The sequence below is a fragment of the Mesoplodon mirus genome (assembly GCF_964341445.2).
Source record: "Mesoplodon mirus genome assembly, chromosome: 7".
Classification (NCBI taxonomy): domain Eukaryota; kingdom Metazoa; phylum Chordata; class Mammalia; order Artiodactyla; family Ziphiidae; genus Mesoplodon; species Mesoplodon mirus.
The window spans coordinates 3,548,714-3,576,226 of record NC_138983.1 but is presented as its reverse complement, the minus strand read 5'-3'; the positions used below and the strand labels follow the sequence as shown (position 1 = coordinate 3,576,226).

General features: G+C 49.2%; 1 protein-coding gene across 4 annotated transcripts in view; it reads left to right on the top strand.

Annotated features, from left to right (window-relative positions):
- PPFIA1 (PTPRF interacting protein alpha 1) overlaps positions 1 to 27,513 on the top strand; it is a gene marked incomplete at its 3' end in the record, with an annotated part of 89,786 nt that overhangs the window by 54,249 nt on the left and 8,024 nt on the right. For all 4 annotated transcript variants that reach the window (XM_082628794.1, XM_082628793.1, XM_082628792.1 and 1 more), the window contains 9 exons: positions 2,774 to 2,997; positions 5,122 to 5,353; positions 10,831 to 10,982; positions 11,857 to 12,029; positions 12,452 to 12,545; positions 18,916 to 18,997; positions 19,090 to 19,290; positions 25,739 to 25,914; positions 26,010 to 26,107. In XM_082628794.1, the coding sequence (XP_082484920.1) occupies positions 2,774 to 2,997; positions 5,122 to 5,353; positions 10,831 to 10,982; positions 11,857 to 12,029; positions 12,452 to 12,545; positions 18,916 to 18,997; positions 19,090 to 19,290; positions 25,739 to 25,914; positions 26,010 to 26,107 (1,432 nt within the window). The remainder of the gene's footprint in view (positions 1 to 2,773; positions 2,998 to 5,121; positions 5,354 to 10,830; positions 10,983 to 11,856; positions 12,030 to 12,451; positions 12,546 to 18,915; positions 18,998 to 19,089; positions 19,291 to 25,738; positions 25,915 to 26,009; positions 26,108 to 27,513) is intronic.

Genomic DNA, 27,513 nt, shown 5'->3' with positions numbered 1-27,513 from the left:
TACACACATTCATCATCTTGTAGTGAGAAGAATTCTCATTTGGAAGTTCAACTGCCTTCATATTTTTGTGCGTTTCACGGCGTATATTTTTTATATATGTCTCTGTATTTTGAGCTCCCATATTCAGTGAGCAGCTGGTTTGGGCCAGGCATCCTCAGATGTAGGGCTCCAGCAGAGAATTAAAAACAGACAAAATGCCTGCACACACACACACACCCCCAACGTGCACACCCTAGTGAGAAGAGAGAGGCAGCAGTGAGTGGAAAGTCACGTAAAACATGCCGTGTGTGTCCTTTATCTGCTGCTACACAGCCAGTCACTGAAAAGCCTAGTGGCTTCACAGTGAACATTTAATAGTTCACAGTTCGTGTGCACGTGGGAGCATCTTAGTGGGATGGGCCCTGCTCAGGGCCTCCTGAGGTCGCGGCCTCCTGAGGTCGCCGCCACCGGAAGGCTCCCCCGGGGCTGGGTGGCATGCTTTCAGACTCCCTCACCTGGCTGTTGTCGAGAGGGCCCCGGTCCTTGCCGTGTGGACCTCTTCATGGGGCTGGCTTTCCTCAGAACTCCCTCTGAGAGAGAGCGGGGGAGAACCCTTTCACGCCCCAGTCTCGGAAGCTGCACCCCTGTGCTGCCACTGCGTTCTGATCATTAGAGTGAGCTGCGAAGTCCTGCCCTCACTCACGGGGGTCGGGGAAGAATTGCCCTCTGCCTCTTGAAGGGAGGAGGATTAAAGAATTCATGGACGTATTTTTCAGTCACCACAGCCTGTCAGATGGTAATAAGCAGGGAAAGGAAACCAAGGGTACCCGAGTTGCCAAACAAGGAGGGGAATAATAATTTTTAAACAGGGTGGCCAGCGAGGGTCTCCAGGAGGGAGGAGGGGAGGGGAAGTAGCCATTCGGAGGTAATGGTCGTGCCAGCCAGACGGGCCGGTGCAGTGGACGTAGGCTACGGGGGCAGGGGCGGTCCGGGAGCAGCTCAAGGCTGGGGTCTGTTTCCTTCTGTGAGGAAGATAGCCGGGTCGGGGGAGGCTGGGATCTGGGCCTCGGTCCTGTTCAGGTGGACAGGTCGGCAGCTGGGTGTTGCGGCCTGGACCCGGGAGAGCTCTCAACTCGAGGTAGACTTGGGGTCATGGGCATACAGGTGGTATTTAAAGGCATGAGCCAGATAGGGTCACCCGGTGGGTGCCTGTGGAGAGAGAGATGAGGTCCACGGATAGAGCCATGGGGCACCCCGGATTCAGAGGTCTCAGAGGTCGGGAGGCTGAGAAAGGGCGGCAGGAGGTGAGGAGTAGCCCGGGAGGGCGGGGCCGCTGAGCTAGAGGCTCCAGCGCTCTGCTGGGGCAGCATGGGGGAGGGGACCTAGGCGTGCGGGCTCCACGGAGCCCCCTGGAGCCACACCTGCTTGCAGAGAGTGGGAGACGGGTGGAGGAGGGAAGGAGGGGAGTAGAGGCTGCCCTGGGGAGCTTTCAGGGAAACGCGGTGGTTGCTGGAAGGAGCCCTGGAGGGAGAGTTCTGTGGTTGCTGCTGTGTGCTTTTAAGGAGAGAGGAGGGAGTGGACATCCTGAGGCTGTTGGAATGAGCCCGTAGGACGTGGATTAGCCACAGGGAAGGAGTGATGACAGGTGATCCTGGACCAGCTGAAGGGGGTGGCCCAGCCCTGGGGAGGGTCGGAGAGGAAGACGATGGAGTGCGTGGGCACAGGCCCCAGGGGCAGGGGGCTGGGGAGCCTGCGTCTAGAGGCTGCCCTGTGGTTACTCTGAGGTCGCGTCTGGGAAACTGGAGGCAGGACCCTGGGCTGAGCGTGGAGGTGGGGATGGGGCCCGGGAGGAGGTTTGGGGAGGGAAGGGGTGTGAGACGGCCCCAGAGGAGAGGCAGCACAGAGCCCCAGCGAGCACGCTTCTTCTGTGCATGTTCTGATGGCAGCACAGAGGGCGTCTGGGCTCCGCACAGAGGTGCCCTTGCAACGTGAGTGCAGTTCCCTGGAAAAGCCCCGCCACGCTGCGGCTCCCGCGCCCTGAGGGCTGTGGGGGGCTGGCTCTCCCGTCTCCCCTCTGCTGCCGCTCGTGTCTGCGCGTGTTCAGACCAGCCTCAGGAGAGGGAGCGCTGAGGAGCCTCCGAGAGCCCTGGTACTTGGTGGCGCTGGTAAAAGCTATGGCAGCTGAGCTGAACCCAGCGGCTTTGGATCTGATGGGGGTTTTTTACTTCCCTTCAACCTGGCTGATGGTGGCACGGAATTAATTATTTTAATTTTCGGTTTTTGTTTCTGATGCGGTCGCGTCAGCCTTGTGAATAACGTCATAGAGTTGCCTTCCGTCCAGGCTAGGATGTGAATGTTGCCAGGCCGTCTAAGAAATAGATTCTCCTCCTGCCCATTTCTTTTTTTTTTTTTTTTTTTTTTTTTTTTTTTTTTTTTTCCGTACGCGGGCCTCTCACTGTTGTGGCCTCTCCCGTTGCGGAGCACAGGCTCCGGACGCGCAGGCTCAGCGGCCACGGCTCACGGGCCCAGCCGCTCCGCGGCACATGGGATCCTCCCAGACCGGGGCACGAACCCGTATCCCCTGCATCGGCAGGCGGACTCTCAACCACTGCGCCACCAGGGAGGCCCATCCTGCCCATTTCTTAAATGCTGCTCACTTAACAGATGTCGGTGGCTTCTAAGCGTGACCCGTTTTTCCAAAATCTTCTGGGTCTCTGTGTAGAATTGTTTCAAGTTGCTGGTAGATTGAAGTTGCCGTGACTGTTGCTGTTGAGACGTGGCCTCTCGTGCACAGGTGCAGACCCTGAACGAGCAGGACTGGGAGCGTGCCCAGCAAGCCAGCGTGCTGGCGAACGTGGCCCAGGCGTTTGAGAGCGACTTGGACGTGTCTGACGGTGAAGGAGACAGGGACACCCTCTTCAGCTCGGCCACTCTGCTGTCGCCCAGCGGGCAGGCCGATGCCCAGACCCTGGCCATGATGCTTCAGGAGCAGCTGGACGCCATCAACAAAGAGATCCGGTGCGTGTACCCGTGCCTGGCTCCCCGGAAACACGGTGTCTCTGAGGGTGGACGCTACTTAGAAAAGCCTAAGTGTTCCATAATAAGAAAACTTACTTCGGTTCCGTTTTAAGAATTTTAAGTCCTGAGATTGCCCTTGATTATAAAGCTCAGTTAAGCAGGGCATTGTCCCCACAGTTGTGGTGTCAGCACACCGTGTGAGATGTCGTGGAAGGGGGAGAGGCGTTCAGCCCCTGCCCCCGGAAGCTGCCGACACATCTGGAGAGAGATGGCGGGGTGCAGAGAGCTGAGGCCATGTCCGGCCGGGGTGCAGAGCGGAGACATGGCGCCGGGGAGTCGGGGCGAAGTTGGCTCCCCGGATTCCTTTCCCGGGGCAGGGCTGGGTGATGGGGTGGCCGACCGGGAGAAAGGCCAAAGCTCGGCGCAGGGGCAGGTGAGGGTGGGCGTGCCGCAGCAAGTGAGGGCACCCTTCATCAGCCTCTGCCAGCCGGCGTGTCCCCCCAGCTCTGAGCCCCGAGGTGATGCCCCCCTGCAGCCCATGCATCCTCCGGCACGGAGGGGTCGCCCTCTTGTGGGTCCCTCGGAGCCTCGCGTATTCTGCAGTGTGTCCCAAAGCCACCGGGAACAGAAAAGCTGGGGCTTTCAGGTTGGCAGACTCCCACTCGGACTTGCGTTTTGCTTTTAAATTAACATAATGTGAAAATTGGTTCCTGTAAGACAGAGGTCAGAGGATGTGTTTTTGAGTATTTTCTAGTCTCATCCGTATATTTAAGATGTTTCCTTTAGAAACTGTCATAGCAACTGTAATAGTTATGTTGCAAAACAGGGAATAGAGTCCAAAGGGCCGCCTTGTAGCGATCAGGAGGCCTTAGGTCTGGGGGCAGCAGTGTGACCGGGTACCCTGAGGCCTGCCGGGTGTCAGATCTGCCATGGCCACACCTCCTGTCCCCAGTCCACGTGCAGAGCAGCCCCAGGCCGGTGACCCTGTGGTGGACCCAGTCAGAGTTGCTGCTCAGATTGCTCTAGTCACATTAACACAGGCAGAGGTGCCCATTCCCACCTGCAGAGAATGGGGGCCAGAGAGGAAAGGCCGCAGAATAAACGGCAAAAATGGTACAAGTAGGTTGTGCTGCCTGCACTTTTGAATTCATAGACTGGCTTCCTCGTGTGCCGTGTTTGAACCCAGATGAGCTCTGAAAGACTGTCTTTCCCCATCCCTGCGGGAACTATGAAACGATTATATACTTTTATTTTTACAGCGTGTTGCCAGGTAAAAGTGATGTTTTCCTTATGCAACAGGTTGACCTGATATAAATGGTAAATTCTGTCCATCGACTTGTTATCAAAAATGAGAAAATACTTTCAGGATATATAAGTAGAACTTAAATTGGAAAGGTTACGACAAGGATCCGGTATTTTAATATCAAAATAATTGTATTTGCATAGTCAAATATTTAGACTGCTATTTAACCATCCAGTACACATTCAGGGAGAAGAACATTAACCTTGAATTCCAGAGTAATGCAGTGTGGTTGACATGAATCCAGAAATGCACACGAGGGACTTCCCTGACGGTCCAGTGGTTAAGACTCTGCCCTTCCACTGCAGGGGGCACGGGTTCAATCCCTGGTTGGGGAACAACAACAACAAAAGAAACCCAAAAAACAAACAGAAAAAAAGAAACTCACATGAGGCTGGTAGAGAACTTTATGAAATAATACTTTTGTTCAAATTCAACCTTAAAAAAAATCAACTCAGCATTTTCATCTGGTCTAGAGACTTGTGTTTAGAAACTCCAAATTGCTTTGTGAATTGCTTTTTTGATTATATCAGAGTTCCCGATTTCCAGTTGAAAAAGTTGATAGGTATGCAGCTTTGCTGTAACAACAGGGAAGGTAAAAGTTGTAAATTTTAAATATCTCATTATGCAGTGAGAGTTGCCACCCAGCCCCCATCAGAATTTTAGTGTACATAAGTAAAATCAAATGTGAATGATCAGGAGCAGCTTTGTAAGATTCAGTGGTAAGTCGTTAATCGTGGTACAGAATACAAACCCAGATTTGTTATCCAGACATGTTCCTCTGTTTCCTGACAAAGGCAGGGGACGGTGTTACTCTGTTTCAGGTTGATACAAGAAGAAAAGGAGAACACGGAGCAGCGGGCAGAGGAGATTGAGAGCAGGGTGGGCAGTGGGAGCTTAGACAGCCTTGGTCGATTTCGATCAGTGAGCTCCATCCCCCCGTACCCTGCTTCCTCTCGGGCCAGCTCTTCCCCTCCCAGCAGCGGGCGGCCCACCCCTCGAAGGGCCCCGCACAGCCCGGCAAGGGAAGTGGACAGACTAGGCGTCATGACTCTGGTAAGTGTCTGCCTTCTCCCTGCTGCACCCTCCCCCAGCACACCTGGTTTGCTTGCTTGCTTGCTTTAACCTAGAAGAAAATCAGGTGCATTTGCTATGCTCAGAGGTTCAAGATTTTTAAAGCCAGCTAGTATTTAATCAGTCCCCCAATTAATGGCAAATTAATTTTAATGTTTGGACCACCAGCTTAGCATGTCATCATGAACTCATCCAAAGTTCTCCTTTATGTAACAGTGGGCATGGCCTCTGCAAGGCACAGCAGCTACAGGAAAGTTTTTGTTTTTCAGGAATAGACAGCTTAGCAAGAGTAAACATAGGCAGCCCTAATGGCATCTCGAAAACTGTACAGCGAGTCAATGCCGTCTTCCTTTACACTAGGGATGCCTCACTGGAGGGGGCAGGGCATGCGGTCAAAATAAAACCAAAAAAGCTAAACTGGTCCTCTTGCTGAGGCACCTGGCCGTGCACTCACGCCAGCTCTGCATGTGAAACCAGGTTAAAAGCCGGTGCCCCTGGGCTTCTCTGGTGGCACAGTGGTTGAGGGTCCACCTGCCGATGCAGGGGACACGGGTTCATGCCCCGGTCCGGGAAGATCCCACATGCCGCAGAGCAGCTGGGCCCGTGAGCCATGGCCGCTGAGCCTGCGCGTCCGGAGCCTGTGCTCCGCAACGGGAGAGGCCACAACGGTGAGAGGCCCACGTACAGCAAAAAAAAAAAAAAAAAAAAAAAAAAAAAAAAAAAATGCTGGTGCTCCGCGGCTCCCAGGGAAGCAAACGGGCTTCCTCATGCTTCCTCCTCTGGAAATGCGATGACCGGGCGGTGACAGCGTGCAGCTCTGAAGCACATGCTGTAACTTTCCTGTGTATTTAGTTTAGGTTTTGTGAGTGCGTTGCTGTTTGCCACATGAAATCATATTTACAATATTCTGCTTTTTAACTGCACTTGTATTATAATTTTTTTTCTGTTACCACCTATTTTCGTTTTAGCTGCATTGTTAGCCAGCGTATAATTAAAATCAACTGTGAATCATTTTAGTGACATGTGAAGTGCTAACTAGTCCATTTTGTGGTATTTTGGCATACTGTTTTTATGATTTACATCATTAGCTAATTAGCTGATACTTAAAACTCTGATGGGGCTTCCCTGGTGGCGCAGTGGTTGAGAGTCCGCCTGCCGATGCAGGGGACACGGGTTCGTGCCCCGATCCCGGAAGATCCCACATGCCGCGGAGCGGCTGGGCCCGCGAGCCATGGCCGCGGAGCCTGTGTGTCCGGAGCCTGTGCTCCGCAACGGGAGAGGCCACAGCAGTGAGAGGCCCGCGTACAGCAAAAAAAAAAAAAAAAAAAAAAAAAAAAACTCTGATGATTTCATTTGTGGTTTCATGCTTAGTTTCTTTCAGAGAATTTGTAAACACAGTCCTGTGTATTTCTTTCCTTGTTGTTACATGGTTCTCTGTACTGGCTGACGGTGTGTCTGCTTCTGTCGTTGGTGTCGATTCCCTGTATCATCCTTTGTTTTATCATTGCTAATCCAGACCCCGGCCTCCCCACCGCCGAGTCTGTAGTTTACCATCCAGCTCCGCTCCCCGTCCACCCCACTCTGTGGTCCACAGTGTGTGTCTATGCTTGGTCGTGGCTCATTAGTGGGGTCTCTGCGTTATCTTCGTTTCTCATTAAACAGTGTTTTTCCCCCATAGCGGTAAGTTTTATTTAGTGTATCACTGTGTAATAGGTATGGCTACAGGCATGATGTAGATGGATCAGAGTGTTTCTGCTCACACTGTATAGCATACGTGTAATTCATAAGTGAGATGTTGCTTATATAAAGAAATGACCCACTAAGTGTAGAATTAATGGGCTCTTTGACACAACGTACTTTCTGGTTTTGGTGCTTGTATTATTTAAGATGGTAAATCTCATCAGCTTATTAAACATGCACAGTTAATGTCTTTACTAGGCTATTTTTAATTAAATTATCTTCTATGAATCATAAAATGTAAAGGCTATCTGCCATTATGCTAGCTTTTATTCTTACATATTTTCACAGGGTGCCTGCTTTAATCAATAAATTTATTTTGAGAAGTTTTAAATCAAATTCTAGGTAAGGATTTTACATTAATGTCCAGTAGGTGGTTAGATTTGTTCAGTGTTAAAATAGGTATTGCAATTACTTCCTCATCAGTTAGATTGCTATTTTAAAGTATAACATGTTTCTTATTAAGAAAAATTAAGTTATAGAGAAGTTTGGCTTAGAATAGACAACTGTTAGGGCCCTTTGTTATACAGAATGCCATATTATAAGAAATTGAGTATGTTGTAATAGAATTGTATCTTCCTGAGGAATAATTTATAGTGTTTCTCTAGGAAATCTTGAATAGCTTATTATATTTAACTTTTGTGGTCAAAAAGATGTTCTATTTCCAGTTACATTTTCTCTAAATCTTATCTCACTTACATGTGTTCTGTCATTTTCTTTTTAATATATTTGCCTGTACTGATCCTTGAATTTTTAACTTCAAAGTGTGCAGTAAATCTGGTTTCTCTTCATTTCTTTGCATGCATCTGTCAGCCTAGTGATTTAAGGAAACATCGTAGAAAGGTAAAATATTTAGTAATTTAGCATGCCTTTGTTTCTTTGTGAAGTATTGAAGAGTCCCTGTCATTTTACGTGAATGAACACTATGTGGTTGAGTACTGGTGAATAATTGACGTTTCAGTGGAAGTGTTGAAACTCACCCTCCACTTAACATATGCTGATGGTTCCGCTGGAAATAGGTCGTTCACTGGGACAAATGTAAGAGTTTGCCTTTCTCCCGCTTGTTTGCCTTCTAATTGTTGCACGCTTATTTATAATAGACATAGTGTTTTTTATTTTTTGTTATTATTTTTAAATTTTATTTATTTATTTACTTATTTATTTTTGGCTGTGCTGCGAGGCTTGTGGGGTCTTAGTTCCCCAACCAGGGATCGAACTCAGGCCCCAGGCAGTGAGAGCGCTGAGTCCTTAACCACTCTACCACCAGGGAATTCCCCATAGTGTTTTTTAAAAAGAAATGATGGGGGGCTTCCCTGGTGGCGCAGTGGTTGAGAGTCCGCCTGCCGACGCAGGGGACACGGGTTTGTGCCCCGGTCCGGGAAGATCCCACATGCCGCGGAGTGGCTGGATCCGTGAGCCATGGCTGCTGAGCCTGTGCGTCCGGAGCCTGTGCTCCGCAACGGGAGAGGCCACAACAGTGGGAGGCCCGCGTACTGCAAAAAAAAAAAAAAAAAATGAAATGATGGAAGCGGAGCCATAGATGCTAGATTTGGGGGAAAGCAGTTTTAATAGTCACAGGTAGTAGCGTTCGGTAGGCTGTTACTTTGTGCCAGGCCTCGTGAGTCTTTATGAGTCTGTTCCCTAATCCCACAAACACCCACGTGAGGTCCAGGTGCTGTTGTTATCCCCATTCAACAGACGTGGACGCCGAGGCTTAGAGCGGCCAGGCGCTGTGCCCAGGCTCACACAGTCAGCAGCGCAGTGTGGCTTTGTCTGATTTCAGAACCTGGAACCTCAGCCCCGGCGCCATCCGGCCCGCTTTTCCACCAGGAGCTCTTGTCTCCTTCACAGCATTCCTGACGGAGGGTGCTCGGGGCTCGGCTCCTTCCTCTCAGATAACCCTGGACTGATCCCCTGTTCTTGGAGGGAATACGGTGCGCTGAGGGCCAGATCTGTTGACCACGATGCCTCCCTCCCTCTCAGGCTCACAACCCCCCGAGCGTGCACTCGCCGCGCAGCCGTGCAGGACGCGGGCCGCCGTCCTGCAGCCCAGCCGCCCAGTGTGCCAGCACCCCTCTGCCAGGCCACAGCAGTGCAGCAATTTAAAGTCCCGGCTCTGTCACCGATCGGTTGTGACCTGGGTGAGCCGCCCACCCGCTCTGGGCCCGGCTTTGCCCTGCTGTTAAGTGAGGACAGTGATAGACCCGTGCCCTTCGGGGTGACCGTGCTGTGCCGTCCCTGCACAGTCCACAGGTCGGCAGTGAGACGCAGTTCTGCTGCATACGTTTGTAGTTTTCTTGGTGGCAAGACTTTCTCAATAAAGGTAGTGGCCTGTTGATTACATCCCGGCCGGGTGGCCTGGTCTGTTGCGTGCGGTAGCTTGAGCTCGCTGACTGGCTACTGAGAGGGCCTTGTTGTAGGCTTGGCGTGTGCGCGCCAAGAACCAGGCACCGGCGGACCTGCCGCCTCTTCCACGTCACAGGTGGACGCCGAGACGCCTGCCCAGCTTGCGTGCAGCTGCCCGTCCTAGTCACATGGGCACAGTGGAGTGGGCTCTCATCCTGGGGGAGGTGCAGGGGGAGAGACAGCCAGGCTGGGTGGGCCTGGAGGACTTCCTTAGGAAGAGGCCCTTGGGAAGGGGCTTGTTGTGTTAACTGGGCTTCAGAGCAGCTGTTTGTCTCCATGGAGTCCATAGTCAACTCAGACCTGTGTCACTTCCCTGACCCGTTTGATTTTTATAAAGGATTGTTTTAACTTGAACTTGAGATCGATCCCTGTTAAGTTTCACATTGATGATTTCTAGCCTTTCTAGCCTTTTGCTATCTGATGATTGTAATTAGAAATCAGGAGAGGACACAGTTTATCCAGCTGTCGCTTAAATGAGTTCAGCTATATTTTGCCCTGGGTCACTTTGTTGTCACCAAGCCACTGTGGGGCTGCAGTGGATCAATATTCTTTACAGAGTCCCATTAAAAAGGCACAGGTCGGTTGCTCAAGTCTCATTCTTTATACAAATGCTTGCCGTGCATGTTTCATAAAATCTAACCTGGCTTAACCACAAAACCCAAATTTATAAGGGAGATCTGCTTGGACCCTGAAGGGGTTAATCTGTTCCCCATACTGTAACCACCACCCTGCTTCCCATACTCACATGCCATTACAATCCAAAAAGCTGGCAGTCTGGAAGAGATCATCTTTTGATGAAGACCTAGAGCAAGCTATTGCTTTTTTCCTCTCAAACAGAAAGGTCTGGACAGGTTTGCCGGAGAGGTGTCTTACCCTTGCTAGCGTTTCTGTTGAACGGCATCAGGAGATAAATACAGTCGTCCTCTTCATCGCGGCGGTTAATGCCATGCATGGTTTATGGTGGTGGCTTCAGGCGGGGCTCAGCTCTCTGCTGCCCCTGCGGGGCTGTCCGGGTGGCCTGGATTCTAGGGACAGCAGGCCATGGGGAGGCTGCTGTCCAGGTCTCCACGCTCATGCGGGGGCAGGCCGGCGGGAGTCGGCTCCGCTCTCTGCTCCCTCTGCTGACAGCCTTGCTTCTCATGAACAAGACAGCCCTTTAAGATGGCATTAGGCTAGATCAAGCCTTTTTGTACTGGCAGAAAGCATAGCTAATAGGTTTTCAAATAAGTTTCTGGTTATAATGTAAAGCCTCCGTGATTTCCTTTATCCGTCACAGTCTGTTGTCACCTAATTTTACACTTATCTCAATCCCTCAGCTGCCAGCTTCCCGAGAAGAGGTACGAGACGACAAGACGACCATCAAATGTGAAACCTCGCCCCCCTCCTCCCCGCGGTCCCTTCGGCTGGACCGGCTGCACACAGGGGCACTGCACACAGCCAGCCACGAGGACATCAGGGACGCACGCAAGTAAGGGACCTGCTCTCCTCCTTCCACTCTCAGGAAATCTGTTCATCTTCTCTTGAAAAACAAGTCAGAATGATGATTTTAAAGAAATACCACTCAGTTCAGCGTGTTTGTTTAAGTGACAGACTTTAGGGTGCCGACCCCTGCTCTGGGCGCTGTAGTGAAATCCGGCAGGAGGTGCCTTCTGTTTGGACAGAGTCAGCTTGGCAAGAAAAGAGTTAAGTGATATCAGCAATTTTAGAAACACCTCGTTTCTTCAGATTCTACAGATTAACTCCTTTGGGAACTTTCTTCCTATTCCGGCCGGAGCCTCCGCCCGGCGCGGGCTGTGTTTCTGAGCGTTACCCCTCCGTAGGACGTTCCGTGGCTCTCGGATGCGCTCTTGTCCTTTCCGAGCTGTGCGGTGTCCCACCCCATCCTTCCACGCTCCCCCCAGTGCCTCCTCTCAGGAGACCGTCAGTCGCGGTTCTGTGACCCTGGCCTTGTTCAGACCACCACCTGCTGAGCTCCTGTCCCGAGCCAGGCAGCACTCTATGCAGGGCACATGTGGTCATCTCTCCAGCGCCCCTGCACGGTGACCATCGCTCTCCTGCCCCGGCCCCAGGGGCGTCTGCACCTGCCGGGCCGTTACCTTGAGGGGCTCGGAGCGCCCTCTGCACTGGGTGGTCTAGAGTCGGGCCCCTCCCACTTGGGAGGAGAGCTCACGTCAGAGAGTCCCGGCCTCTCGGGAGCAGCTGTCCATGGTGGGGGGCCTGCACCTCTTGTGCGTGGCGCGGTCCGCGAGGAGCCCCGTCTGCCGCGTGGCGTGGGGAGCGAGCGTTGTAGGGGGTGTGGTTGCGCGAGGCCCCCTGCTAAAGGTCATTTTCTGTCCCCAAAGCTCGACAGGCTCGCAGGACGGCCCCGCGAGCAACCCCAGCAGTAGCAACAGCAGCCAGGACTCGCTGCACAAAGCCCCCAAGAAGAAGGGCATCAAATCCTCTATCGGCCGCTTGTTCGGCAAGAAAGAGAAGGGCCGACCTGGAGCCCTTGGCAAGGAATCGCTGGGACAAGGTGGGTGGTTTCCAGCCAACCCTTCAGTGTTCAGAGCGGGCAGGGGGCTGCACGCGCACCTCTGTGCGCCCCTCCGCCTCTCCGTGCCGCCGCGTGCTTCCTCTCACACGAGCTGGGTGTTCTCCCGGGTCTGTTTCCCCAGTGGGTCCACACACGGCCCAGAGAGCACGGGTAACGTCCACCTGCCTTGAGCAGCTCAGCGTCTCCCAGGCGTCAGTCTTCCTGCCTCTTGAGCGTTTTCGTGTGTGTGTGTGTGTGTGTGTGCGCGCGCGCGCGCGCGCGCGTGTGCCGTCTGGTCGGAAAGTTCACCTTTAGAATTTTCTTCACTCTCCCTACAAAAACTCCTCCACCTGTTTACAGAAACACCTAACTCAGCCGTGTTGATTTTCTCTCAATGTTTCGACCACTCTGCTTCCTCGTAGCTATTATTTCAGAGACAGAAAACTCATCTCAAGATGCCTTGGGACTCAGCAAATTGGGAGGACAGGCTGAAAAAAATCGTAAACTTCAAAAAAAGTAAGGTTTTCGTTGTTTGTCGATCTCACTGAACAGTTTTCAGTTGTTCCTGATTTTTAACTAATGTTTATTGATTAAATGTGATATCCAGCTCTGTATATATACTATCTTCTGAAAGCTTAACCCAAAGCCTTTATTAAACTGTACTTCCCGGAGGACTTAGAACACCTGTGAATTTAGGAAGGACTCACACATGGGTTCCTAGTCCATTTTGGAGAGTTCTCTGGCGAGGACATGTCGCGGTGCCGAGTCGTGCTCAGCCACAGAGCGTTCGTTATCTGAATGCCGGCTCCTGCACAAGTCAGCTTTGGGGCGTTGGGAAACTTGGCTTTCCTGTGCTTCAGTTTTCTCATCTGTGAGATGGGAGTCGTAGAAGTACATACCCCATGGGGCCTTTACGAGCATTAGCTGTACAGATACATCTACGTATATGTACACGAGGCTCCTTAAACAGTGCCAGCACTGGGGAAGACGCACGTGTAACTGCAGCTACTACGGGGACTTGGCATTTGCTGCTCACACTAGCGATCAGTCAGGAAGTTGTCACTTACCATGTTGCCCGTTTTTTCCCTCCTCTGGTAGATTTTGTATTTTTATCTTAAACAGACTCTCAGTTTTGCAATCTTAATAAATTTTAATTCTGAGTTGTCCTGATTCTGAAAATAAGCAATAACAGTAGGGATGGTTTTCTACAAAGGAGCTCGGGCATTGTGATGCCCCAGGATCAGGCACAGAGGCACATAGCGTGTGCACGTGTCTCTGGGTCCAGAGACGTTTTCTGGCCCAGGACAGGTTGTGTGTCGGGTGACCACATCCCAAACCAGCGCTAAGTAGATGACCTGGTTAGGCGGAGACTGTCCCAGTGAACTGACAAGTGGGAAATAAGACGGAACGCTTTGTAGTCTCAGGTGAGCACGAACCTGAGAGTGGGGAAGGTGGTGATACGGTGGTGATACTGGCCCTTGAGATGGGGGAAGCTGGGTGGGCTCTGTGATAAATCTGATGATGGGGAAGGTCATCCGGCCACTGTCAAGCACCTTGAGAAACCAACACTGGTCTGGAATCCGGGGCCTGTAGGCACTGACTCCAGGACCACCCTTGAGCCCATGGGGACCCTCTCCACGAGAGGCCAGTTTGCCTTTAGCCCCTCAGGTTGCCTGTTGATTTTTCTTTTGTGAAATCTGCCTCATTTTAGCTCTCTTCTCAGAAATCACAGTTATCTTGCCTGGCATAGTGTTGATTGTGTTCCGGGGGAAATGCTATCCTTTCGGTCATTGCTTACGACACCGTAGGAATACTTGGTCTTTGCTTCCCTGGAAGTAGAAATCTGTAGAAACCACTCAACAGCAAAAGCTGATTTGAGTGTTGCTGTCTTTGAACAGAGAGTGTTGTACCCGAACTCTGGTAATTGCCGTTCGCTTATGGGGACTTAACGTCAGAGCCTTTTGCCCTCCTGGAGTCATGCCAGGACATTTCTGTGCCCTAGATTCTGCTGGGGCGTTTCATTTCACACCCTCCCGCTCAGCTGCTAGAGACCAGGAGGGGTTGTGGCCGTGCCGCCCAGCCCTCCCACCCTCTGCTCCTGAGCGTTGCTGTTTCACGTAGCGTCAAACGTAGTTTTCCACTGTGTTTTCTCCATTTGTCTTGTAATCCTCAGGAGGAAGCTTGGGTGGTGGGCTGCATGTGGCAGACGTCGCTGGGTTACTTGCCCGGCGTATGATGAAGTTCCGTGCACTGGTGTGTGTGTCTGCTAGGCAGGTTCCTCTGGAGCTAGGGTGCTCAGGCTGAACTTCTGACTCCGTGTTACCATGGCTGAGAGTGCACGGGCAGTTTGTTCTCCGCTGTATCGTCCCGCGCGGCAAGTTCTAACATGTACTGGCAACTTAGAGAACAATGCAGGGTCCGAAGGTTTTCTGACTACAGTGGGCAATTTTAGTCCTGTCAGTTAACCAGAGATACAGTTGACTTTAGGGAGAATGCTTTATTTATAAATGTGAAAAACATATTTTAGCTTTCCGGAAAAGATACTGTTTGAATATAGTTTAATGTTTATGGCATTATCGATGGCGGAATCAAACCACGCTTGTCAGAAATATTTTCTTTTTATCAAGCCCCAGTTCATCTCAGAGGTGCTCTTTTTTTTTTTTTTTTTATTTTTGCGGTACGCGGGCCTCTCACTGCTGTGGCCTCTCCCGTTGCGGAGCACAGGCTCCGGACGCGCAGGCTCAGCGGCCATGGCTCACGGGCCCAGCCGCTCCGCGGCATATGGGATCCTCCCGGACCGGGGCACGAACCCGTGTCCCCTGCATCGGCAGGCGGACTCTCAACCACTGCGCCACCAGGGAGGCCCTCAGAGGTGCTCTTTTAACTGCTACGTTGACACGCCCAGTGCTTCCACGTTTTTAGAGAATTTTCAGGATTTGGTGAAGACGAGACTCGCAGGTTTCAGGAAAGCTACGTGAGAGAGCACGGCGGGCATACTTGGTGCTGGACGTGCTCGGTGAGGCGTGGAGGCTGCAGCTGTCGTGGAGGCCGGCGTCCCTGACCGTCATCGCGGTGGCCTGGGCTCCAGACGGGCTCCCCGTGTGCGGGCACTTGCCCAACGGCGCTTGAACTTGACCCCGTTCATAAGGACCTGGTGCTTTAAATGCTGTCTGTCCACCTCCCCTTGGTCGACGCTGTCGTGCGCTCACAGGGGAAGCTGAGTCGTGGGGTTTGCTGTGCTGTGTGTGTCCTGAAACCTTCCGCGTTGCCCATCGCCAGCTACTGGCTCGGAGCTGCACTGCTTTTGACGGGAAGCAGCACCGCAGTCCTCCCGCCCGGGCGGCTGCGCTGGCGAAGTGAAGCCCAGTGAGCCTTTGTAGGAGGTGCCGGGGTGTGCAGAGTGTCAGTCTCGGAGAAATGAGGCCCTGTCTGTTGTCTGGAGGATGCCGCTCCTACGGTATGTGATCAGGAGAAGCTCACACAACCGTCGTGTTCCGAAAGACAGCTCGACCATGGTGCTTCTGTCCTCATTTAAAACGCATGTTGTCATTCACACGTGACATGACCTTTCTCTCATAGGCGTGTCCGTTTCCCATAGAATTCAGCGTATTTCTGAACGTCTGTCTCCTGTGACTCTAACTCTGAGGTTAGGAAGTGTGCCACATCAGTCGACTACTAGAGCAGGTATTTAATAAGTCTCACTTGGGGTCTAGAATTTGATCCTTGAGGGGGCAGATCAAGTCCCAGCCGAGTAGCCCCCCACGCATGGCCCGAGCCGGGTGGGCACAGTGCTGACCTCGTCCCAGCTGGCCCGCAGGGGAGGCAGCCCCCTTGGGCTCGTGTCCCCAGTCCTCTCTGTAAACTGAGGTCACAGATGAGAGTGAGACAGTGACAGCAGAGAGTGATGCAGAGGAAGGAAATCAATCCCAGCAGAAACGGAGCGAGTCCTCTGTTTGCTTCTGGACTGTGGCTTGGGGCCGCAGGATCCCGGCAGATGGCATACGCCTCATTCCCGCAGGATACTGGCTTGTAGCTCAGCTTCTTCAGAACAGAGCTGGATGCTTTGGGTAGATTTAAGGCATTTGGAGTCCTGTCACCTTAGTGCTCGTGTTTCAGGCTTGGGAGCTAATGACCAGAAGATTTCTTGTTTTCTAGAAGATTGACCTGTGAAGGAATACCTCCTTCCCTTGCAGTTAACTTAGCTGAGGACTAAATGCCTGTCATGCTTATTTTGGTAGCTGTAGTAAAGAAGGAAAAAAGACGGTTCTGTTGATTATTAGAAAGTGGTCATGTGAGTGAATGGGCGAGTTGGTAGGCTCTACTTCGCATTTATCTATTTCTTTGTTCTTGATGTCGGTACTTTTTTTTAAAGAAACACATTTGTTCCTAAGTGAAGGACTGAACAGATTTTATTCTGCCACTCAACAGTTTTTTAAATACCATTTTTTGTCATAAAGTCTTTTTCTCCTGGCCTTTTGTTACCGATATTCCATTACCAGAGACCAGGTGTTCTCCTTCTGGCAGAGGATTTATCGATAGCTTCCCAAATAGTCTCCAAATAGCTGCTTTCATCCCCTGGTTTCTCAGACTGTATATGATGGGAGTCAGTGAGGGAGACAAAACTGTGTGTGCCCTGGCAGTCCCCAGATCTCAAACAGATAAAATTTCAGCAGTTGGTCGTAAGGCAGCCAAGAGCCCTGTGGTGCAGAAGAGTGTGCCGGAGAAAAGCAGTCGCGGGAGCAGGTGGGCCTCCACCGAGGGGAGCGTGAGCATTTCCAGTTGAGAAGAACTGGAAACAGGAGAGAGTAGAAACAGAGAATCCCAGGGCACGTGGCAGGCATTTCGTTCGGAGCAGTCGCGGGTTCTGTCGGCAGCAGGCAGAAGTGGGTGCCTGGATGAGGTGGGAGAGGAGCGGTGATTTGTTCCTGTGCCCCACTGGCGGGCGGGGCGGGAGTGGGGGCCCTGCCGCTGATGCCCGCCTGCGGGGGACGGGCACCTCGGGGAGGAGGGGGCTCGTGCTCCCAGGCCGTGGGCCGCCTCGCCCTCTCGCTGCCTTCCCGCGTCTCTCAGCCGCGTTGTCCTGCCTCCGTCGCCGTATCCCAGTGTCATCAGGGCACTGGACCAGAGCTCTAAAATCCCAGAAATGCATCCATAGTAGAAAAGGCTTTTTATGAAAGCGAACGACTCTCGCCTGGAAAAGAGTCAGAGCAGTGTGCACCAGTCTCCGGGTAATGGAATCGGTGGGCCCTTTTTAACCCTGAATTTCTTGTCTACAGTGAATATCTGTTGCATATTAAAAAATGAAGTCTCTGGCAAAGTGCCAAGGATTCAGTACCTGTTTGGCTCCCTTCAGAGCGCGGGGTTCTGGAAGCCCCCGGCCTGGCAGGTGCCTCCCCACCGCCCCCCGGCCGGCCTGGCGGTCCGGGGGCCACACTCTGGAGCTCGGGCTGTCCCTGGCTGACCTGCCCAGGCCTTGTTTGCATCGCTCAGAGGCTTGTGTGGCTCCCGTGAATGTTTACATAAGGTGTAGCTGCTGTCTTTGCGGAGGCGTCATCTTGAGGGAACAGGAGGCAGCGTTTGATCCAGCGGCTGACGGCTCACGCTGCCCGACAAGGCCCTTCCTGCCCCCATTGCTCCTTCCAGCCTCGGGATCCTGTGTCAAGATGATCACAGTCTCGTGTGGACTCCGTTGTTAATTTATGAATAGCTTTGTTTGATTTAATTTTAAAAGTTTACTGTTTTTTTTTACTCCGCTTGAGCTATTAAGATACATGTTGTGTTCTCTGGTATAATTATTCCTGGATAATACAGTATTTACTATTCCCAGGAAACCTAAGGTTGACTTAAAGGAACACTTACTTGAAATTTTATGTGAAACACTTTGAGCTTTAATTGTACATAGACTTCACAGTCTTAAGTCTAATGCTACTTGAATATAATGAAAAGCCGCTATGTTTCTTTAGGGAGTTCCCTGGCGGTCCATGTTTAGGACTCCGCGCTTTCACTGAGGTGGCCAGGTTCAGTCCCTGGTTGGGGGACTAAGATCCCACAAGACGTGCAGAGTGGCCAAAAAATAAATTAATTAAATAACCCCCCCAAAAAAAGATGACACAATATCTTAATTTAGCAAATACCTACTTAGCTAAATAGCAGTGCAGAATAGAAACAGCCAAAATCCAGCCCTTTCCTTGCTAGCTATATTAGAGCGTTATTAGTGTTAAAAGTCTGCATTGTTCTCTGTGTTTTTTGTTGTGAAATGTTGAGCATTCCTGAAGCTCTCTGAGGCAGACTCCTCTGTGCAGACCTAGGTATGGTTTCCTCTTCCTGCAGATTTGTCCTCCTTGTTTAGAAAGGGATGAGTGATTATGTTTTGTGTTGAATATCCTACCTTGGATATGAAGACTCTGCTGGGACTTTTGTTTTGTTTTGTTTTGCGGTACGCGGGCCTCTCACTGTTGTGGCCTCTCCCGTTGTGGAGCACAGGTTCCAGACGCGCAAGCTCAGCGGCCATGGCTCACAGGCCCAGCTGCTCCGCAGCATGTGGCATCCTCCCGGACCGGGGCACGAACCCGTGTCCCCTGCATCAGCAGGCGGACTCCCAACCACTGCGCCACCAGGGAAGCCCTCTGCTGGGTCTTTTAAAGTTGGTAGTAATTCTTTACTCCTGGAAGGAGACGATTCTGTAGAGAATCGTGGAGGGTCTTTCAGCATTTCATTACTCAGGCGTTCAGTGTGATGTGTTCCAAACTACCCTTCAGTGGATGGTCTAGAAGGTTGAAGGACGATGATGAGATGTGTGGCATCACACTTTGGTGAACTTTATAAAGAGGACGCTTTGCCTGTGTGTAGTGTGGCTCTTGAAGGTCTGAACATCTGTCACCTGTAGGCATGAATTGCTCGAAGAAGCCCGGAGACAAGGCTTACCCTTTGCACAGTGGGACGGGCCGACTGTTGTCGTCTGGCTGGAGGTGCGTATGCCCCTCTCTGAATCCTGGCCGAGTGTACGAGCCCGTCCGTACGCCACGCATAACCTTCTGGCCCCCGTGTCTCCCGTCTCCAGCTCTGGGTCGGGATGCCGGCCTGGTACGTGGCTGCTTGCCGAGCCAACGTGAAGAGCGGGGCCATCATGTCCGCCCTGTCGGACACGGAGATCCAGCGCGAGATCGGCATCAGCAACCCTCTGCACCGGCTGAAGCTGAGGCTGGCGATTCAGGAGATCATGTCCCTGACAAGTCCGTCAGCCCCTCCTACGTCAAGAACGGTATGTTTCCGTACAAAGAGTTCATCCCCTATGCGTGTTGCATCCGCAGTTCTTTATAAACACATCCAGTGTTCCGGTTTAAAGGTTTAGCATTCAAAGACATGACAACTTTTAATTTGCTGCAATTGGCTTGTTAAAAGATACGTCATTAAATACTTTTATAACAGCTTGGCTACATGGCATTGTAATATAGAAATGGGAGTTTTTGAAAATGTAAAAAAGTAATCATCACAAATTTAACTATGAATTTAAAGAAAGTGAAGGAGAAAAAGGTTAGACCCCCGGTTGCGTTGTAAGCAGTGGTTCCCTTGTTTGACTTGTTCAGCCTGTTGGCGCTTTCCATTTTGGGAGCTGTAGACCCTGGGATTTTAAGAGTCCATAAACCTGCAGGTGTACTCCAAGTAGTGTTTGTGCTCATCCAGTTTTGCTCCACGTGGGAAGACCTTGGAAGTCCTTTAAGAGGGTCCTCCCATTGAAAAAGTCAAAAACTAACGTAATGAAACGGTGAATTATAATTGGGAGATCAGGGTGGGCCAGCTCTTCATTTCTCAAGGGCAGACTCTGTACACCAGCTCAGTTCCCACTCTGCTTTCAGTCTGCCTACTCCGGAGAGAAAAACCGGTGTGGAAACTAAGCCTCACAGACGTACGTCCTCTGAGTAGCAGGTCAACACCTGATTCAGGGCTCACGGTTACTTTACACGAAAAGCGTGAAAGCTTTTCTGTTCGCTTGTCTTCTGTTGTTTCTCAGTGGGAGTGTCGTGGTGATGACAGTAGCCTATGTCCTCACCTCTTGCACAGGTGCGTGTGATCTCAGTGTATCTGATCTGCCCTGTGCCCAGGTGTTTCGCCAGAGTCGCCTTTTCAGAAATGAAGGTGCTGGGGGGTTTCCCGCAGTTTTTATCAAGTATCTCGGTAAAGGGAGCGTCTTATGAGTTGAGTTTAATGGACGGTGAAGATGAACAGGCCTCCCGTGAGGAACCTGCCCACCGTTAGGCGGGGCCACCGCCCACGGAGTCTCGGCCGTCTCGGGGCTGCGGGGACGCCCGGCGGTGCCGTCACTGGGACGCTGGTGGCCCTGCGCCCCGCCTCTGACAGAGGCCCGGTCACCGGCCGGCGCCTGCTCAGATGCGTCTCCCCAGAGCCCAAAGCCGGACTTCCGTCCTGTTCTTTGTTGTGCTTTGACTAGGTGAGACCGTCTCAAATACAATGGCTTAACGGCTCTTTAGATCCCCCAGAGCTCAGGTGTCAGCGTGGCACAGGAAGCTGTAGGGCTGTCCTCCTTAAGAAGGCGGGGTCCTGCCAGCAGAAGGGCCGAGCGCCCGCCCGTGTCTCGCTGTGGGCATCTCGGACGGGGAGGTGGGTGGGGACGGCCTCTGCCCCACCCGCTCCCCTCCCGTGCCCTGGCTGACGTGTCTGCCGCCTTTCCCCTCTGTCACCGCTGCCCTTGCCCTGGATGTGGCCGGTCACGGGGTGCCCCTAGACCACAGGAAATGTCTGGTTAACACACGAGGAGATGGAGACGCTCACGGCCACGCCCCAGACGGTCAGTCCCGCCCCGTGCTCACCCCCCACCCCAGCCCTTCCCCGGGCAGCCCCACCTCAGGTTGGCGCCGTTCTTGGCCTTTCTGTGGAAAACAGAAATGTCGTTTTACGTTCGATTGTTCTGGTTAAGTATTTCCTTTAGGTATTAGTTAAATGTGTGAAGCACAATCCATATTTCATCTTATTTTATATTTTTTTCAGGAACTTAAAGTTGGTAGACTTGCTCCATGTAGAATAGACTTAATTGCTGTCTTCTTTAGGGGAGCCCTCAGTTCAGCCCTCTGGCCCTGGTTTTCTCCTCTTCCGGGTGTGCTTGCCGTGGGAAGTCCGCTCCTTGCATGAGACATGCGAATTGTTGGTTTTGCATGAGTTTTGCATGATGCTTTGATTCTTTGACCCTTTTCACCCAGTTAAGCTGCAGCTCCCTGCAAAGTTAATTTGCGTGGATTACTAAGCTCACCAACACTAACAGTTATGTTCTTTTGCATCCCTAACCACGTAACATCAGGAAGATGAGGAGGGAAGCTGGGCTCAGGTTGGAGACTTTCTATAATGTATTCTTCACTATATGTACAGCAACAAAAAGAATTGGAGTATGAAAACTTGTAATTTACTTTTCTTGACGTTTTTAACTTCTTGACGTAGAATATTGTTAATGATTTGAAAGCATTAGCCAAAGAAAGCACAGGATTAAAGAGTACGTCTCATGGACAATTTTGAACATTTCTTGTGTGGTGCCCTGGTAGTTCATTCTCATTAGAGTAAATTACTTTGTTTGACACATGGTCTTTCCTACAAAGCCCTGTGGCTTTGGCAGCTCCTGAGATGATGTATTTCAGTCCCTGGTGGGGGTAGCGTTAGTTACAAGATCTACTGATGAGAAAATCGTGTTCTAATAAATTTCCAACACAAGAGTTGCCGTAGAGACTCTACCTCTGTCTACAGAGTGTCCTAAATACAGTGTTGTTCCAAAGGCTTTCTTACTGATGGGATTCTCAGAAACTGAGCCCATTCTCGCTTAACGTACGTGTTGAATTGTTAGGTCCCCAGTTCAGCTCTAGAAAAGCTCTGTCACAGCTGTTTTGCAGCTTTACTTTGAGACCCGTTGATTAAAAACAGTGATTTCCCTACGTGTGATCCCACTGACATTGCCCTGTGACTCGCACAAGTTGAAGCCTGCCGGGTGTGGCTGGAGTTTCTCTGAGGCACTCACTAGTGGCACCTGTTCACGGACCTTGAGAGGATAACTGTTTAACCGAAAAGTCAAAGGAATTTTAAATCAGAATTTTCCTGATCACAGGTTGTTGGTTGAAACACCTGCTTCCTTCTATTTGTACTCCTGAAATAAAGCCAATTATATCACTTTTTAACAGAAGAGGAAAAGCTATAATATGATACTGTGAGCTCCCCCCCGCTACCATTTAGGTATTCTGTGCCACTACTCCAGATAAATATCCTCATTAATTTTTTAACCTAGTCACTAATGACTATCAGTGAATTTGAAAGAGTGCATTTCATAATCACTTAAACATCAGTATATTTTACACTAAGAAGCAGAACTTGGTGAGCACTTGAATATAAAGTTCCCTGCGTCATGGGGCACAAAGTGTAAATTAAATAAGCTGGACGTTTGCTTTTCGCAACGGAAATTTAAACAAGGATGAGCCTTGCCGATGACACCAGAATTGCCAGCGTTCGGTCCTCAGCGTAAGCAAGGACCGCTTTCACTCCACCCCTCTCCTAGAGGAGAGGAAAGCAAAGAGGCTTCCTGCTGTCCGCGAAGCTGCCAGGGGCAGATGGCGTACAGTGCGTATTCTCTGTGGTATTAGCACAGTGACCAGCTCCTAACCCAAGGGGAGGTCTGAGATGCCCTTGGGCACTCAGGGGAAGAAGACATCAAGGTGTTGTCAAAGCCTTGGATGCCTTCATTTAGCAAGTAGCATCACCCAGCTGTCCGCGCGAGACTACACTGCCCACTGGTGGTACAGGATCGAACCGGACAGCCGCATCTGTGCCATCACTCTCACCTTGTACAGAGTTCAGAAAACTGATTTGTATTTGTGATCATTTCAGGGATGGAAAAATAGACCCTATAGAGTCTCTTCTATCCCAAATGTTCTCTGATCATGAGAGAGCCCCATTGTGTGCTTTTTTTCAGAGGCTGCGATGACAGCCTAGGAGGTGTGGGTCTCCCTGGGATTGAGCCTGATTTTCCCAGAAACCTATATTATCGACCATTTAGGTGTGACTAGAGTACCTAAGGAGTAGACAAAGATACGGAAGCTTCTGCTTCCACGGAATTCTCTGTTTAGAAATGTCTTTGCATCTTGTGTCTCTTTAAGAACACATAATCCGCAAGCAAGAAAATAATACCAGATATTCATGCTGTAAGTGTCAGGCTTATGAGATGAGAGTTGGGTTTGAAAGAGTGAAGAAACATGATATTGTGATGATGTCCCAAATATGTTTGATGTTTATCTCCACTCATGACTATTTATAGAATTTTTTTTTCTATTAGAAACTTTTTTTTTTAATAGAATTTGAGTGTTCTTGCTGGAGTCTGAGTCATTCCTTCCAGCTTCGTTGGTATTAATAATAGATTAGAGGCCATATTCTTGAGACGGACCATGGTGGTAGTCGAGAGATACTATTTCCAGGGATTCCATAATGTACAGAATTCCTCTGAATATACCTTAGTCTTCTTGGACTGAAGAACATCAAGTACCTTTCTTTGGTATGTGTGTATATACATATAATGTGTTTATTTTTCATTGTGCAGACCTTGCACGTATTCTGTTAGATTTATCCCTGAGGATTTCATGGGTTTTGATGATGTTATAATAAGTGGTATTTTTTAAAATTTCAATTTCCAGTTTATTTCTAGTATTTACAAGTATTGTGCATTTTTATATGTTGACCTTGTATCCTGCAACTTTGCTAATAAACTCATTTTTATTCTTGTAACTGTTTTGCAGATTCATTTTCGACATTAATAACCAGGTTATCTGCAAATACCGTTTTATTGCTTTTCCAATTCATATGATTTGACTTATTTTTTCTTATCTTGTTACAGTGGCTAGGAGTTCCAATACAGTGTTGAATAAAAGTTGCGAGAGCAGACATCCTTGCTTTGTTCCTGATCTTAGGGAGAATGCATTGTATGTTGTCAGCTCTCCGTTTTTTGTAGATGCTCTTTATATGAGGTTGAGGCAGTTTTCTTCCATTACTAGATTGCTGAGATTTCCGTATATAAATGACGAGTATTGTCATATGCCTTTTCTTTGTCTTTCGAGATGATATTGTGGTTTTTCTTTTCAGTCCATTGATACAGTGAATTTCATTGGTTTTTCAAATGTTGACCCAACCTTACGTTCTTGGGATAAACCCTACTTGTCATGATATCCTGTTTGTTTAATTGATTATTGATTTCCTGATACTTCATTAAGGAATTCTGCATCCGTGTCTCTGAGGGATATTGGTTTGTAGTTTTCTTATTATATGTTTCTCTGGTTTAGGTATCAAGATAATTCTGGCCTCGTAGAATGAGTTAGGCATTTTTTTCTTCACTATTTTGGAATAGTTTGTGTAGAATTGATATTTTTTTCATAAATGCTTGATAGGATTCACTAGTGAAGCCATTTAGCGTAGAGATTTTATGTGTGTGCATGTATGGGTGGGTAGGAAGGTTTATAACTACAAATTCGAGTTTTAATAGATTCAGCTTATCTGTTTCTTACTGAGTGGCTTTCATAAATTGTATCTTTCTAGGAATTAGACTATTTTATGTAAGTTGCTTAAAGTTGGTCACAGTTTACCCTTGTTGCTATCCTTTCAATGTCTATAGGATCTATAATACTGATGTCCCCTCTTTCATCCTTGACATTGGTGGTTTATGTCTTCTCTTTTTTCTTGGTCACTCTGGTTAGTCAATTTTATTGATATCTATGAAGAAACTGATTTTAGTTTCATTGTTTTACTTTCTGTTTTTCTGGTTTCCATTTCATTGATTTCTGCTCATTTATTTTCTTCTTTCTGCTTCATTCATTCCTAATTTAATTCTGTTGAGGTCAGAGAACATACTTTGTATGATTTCAGTCACTTTAAGTATGCTGAGATTTGTCTGTCTTGAAGAGTGTTCCATATCCCCTTGAAAAGAATGTATCGTGCTGTTGGATGGAGTGTTACATAAAATGTCAATTAGGTTAGGTTGGTTGATAGCGTTGTTTAAGGCTTCTGTATCCTTACTGGGGTTGGTTGGTTGTCTGTTTTGGCTTCCTCGTTCAATCAGTTATTGAATAATTGAGAGAGGAGGGTTGAGGTCTCTGACTATAATCGTGTGTTTGTCTCTTTCTCCTTTCAGCCTGTCAGTTACTGCTTTGCTTATCGCTTCTTTTAAAACTATTTTTTAATTCACTGGACTGACTTGGAAATTAACAGATGCTTTGTTAAGGAAATTTGGAAAACAGTGTGTTAAATATAAAATTAAAGACAGCCAGAGATATTGTTAATGAGTAGAGTTAGATTGATCCTTCAAACTTGTTCATGAGTCGTGATCATTCTTTGTTGATGTATTATTATGTATAAAAGCTATTTCAGAAAAGTAATGTGTAGTCAGTTATAATTTTATCGTGGTTGTTAAATAGGTTAAATTTATACACACAAGAGAGTCATAGAGTTTTAATGGCATAATTCCGTTTGTATAAAATTTTGCCAGCAAATTTACAAGGTAGTAAATAAGAGATCAAGTTATTTTGAAATTACAAGCAACCACGTTGTCGTTAGCTTATTAGCCTTTGAAAATATGTAACAGATTAAAAATCCAGTTTAAAGATGATATAAATGGTCCTTGTGGCTGCTTTCTTGGGTTTTTTTCTGAGCTGATCATCCTTGATTATTGAAAGCAGACACTGGCATACGGGGACATGAACCACGAGTGGATCGGCAACGAGTGGCTGCCCAGCCTGGGCCTCCCGCAGTACCGGAGCTACTTCATGGAGTGCCTCGTGGACGCACGGATGCTGGACCACTTGACCAAGAAAGACCTTCGCGGGCAACTGAAAATGGTTGATAGTTTTCACAGGTTAGTTGCCGCAAGTTCTTGCTAATTGGCTGAGAGATGTTTGACCGTTGCCAGGTCTAAATTTTTTCTTTTTTTTCTTTTTCTCTTGGAAATAGAAACAGTTTCCAGTGTGGAATTATGTGCCTGCGAAGGTTAAATTATGACCGGAAAGAACTGGAAAGAAAAAGAGAAGAAAGCCAGAATGAACTAAAAGGCTAGTACAGTCGTGTTTCTTGCTTCCCAGTGTACTAGCAGCCTCAGTGGTTTCCTGTTTTAAAGAAAAAAATCAGGAAACGCTTTAAGTGGAGAGAACGTGTCTGACATCATTACAGAGGAGGGAGTGTTTTTCAGATCCTCCTCTGTGGCCAGAGCACTTGTGCCTATGTCCTTGTGCTCAGTCTGTAGGTTCAGTGTCTCAAGGTAAACATTCTTCCCATGACTCTAGAGATTTCCTGTTACTATGACACGTGTCCTGTTTCACTCAGAAATGCTGCTACACACTGTAGATAATTCCAGAGCCGAAAAGAACGAGACCTGCTGTTCACTCATTTGATTTAAGTGTGAAAAATGCTGCTCTGGCCATTTGTCAAAGGACTTGAGGAGAGCAGCGCGTGGCCCTCCTCCCAGGCTGGAGGGAGCGGGCCTTGAAGGCGCAGTGGGAGCCGCTTAGCCAGGGAGGAGGGCAGAGGCGTTTCAGTTAGAAGGCGGGTGCGGAGGCCTGGGAGGACGTGGGCTGTCCAACTGGGAGGTGTCAGATGCTTGTCTCCGAGGGGGAGCTTCTCACTCTGTGTGCCTCTCAATGATCAGGTATGATAGAGTGCTTTTAAATAAGGTGTTAGTGATTAAGCTCCACGTAAAACCTCCCAGAATTTTCAGAAAATAAATCTAATAATATTAATAGTAGTAATCATAGTCAGACTCACGGAACAAGTCCAGGCGCTTTCACAGGTCACGTTACTCAATCCTTACCACAGCACTGTGAGCGTAAGTGCTGGTTTCATCCCCAGCTTTTACGAAGAAGGAAACTAAAGGTGAAAATAGGGTTGGGGAGACAGCCCATTTGAAAGATAGTTGAGGCGTGATTGAGTTAATCTGAATCATGAGAAAAGCCAGAAACCAACATTTATATATTCTATACCTTTATCCAGAAAAGGGCATTGGAAATGAAATCTGTAAATCTTGTTTCATCTGTTTTCTGTATGGTTTAAATGGCTTAAATCTTTTTACGGTTGACAGAAGCTGTCTTTGCAAGTAATCGGTGATCATCTGGATGTGTTTGTACAGAGTGGCTCTTTTTAGCTCTCTGCTAGCGCAGACTTAATCATTTATGACTTGGCTTAATATGAAATCTTCCCCCCAAATCTCTAATATGCTGGAGAATATCTTTAAGTTTCTCTCTTTTTAACAAAAGAGAGACAACAAAAATGGCTTCAAGAAAAAACGCTTCACGATTGTAAGTGAGAGGTTGATGCTGAATTGAGCAAGGTGTCCAGATACGGTGCCAGCTCCTCCTTGGGATGGGAAGAAAGTACATCAAAAGACCCTCAAGGGGGCTTCCCTGGTGGCGCAGTGGTTGAGAGTCCGCCTGCCGATGCAGGGGACACGGGTTTGTGCCCCGGT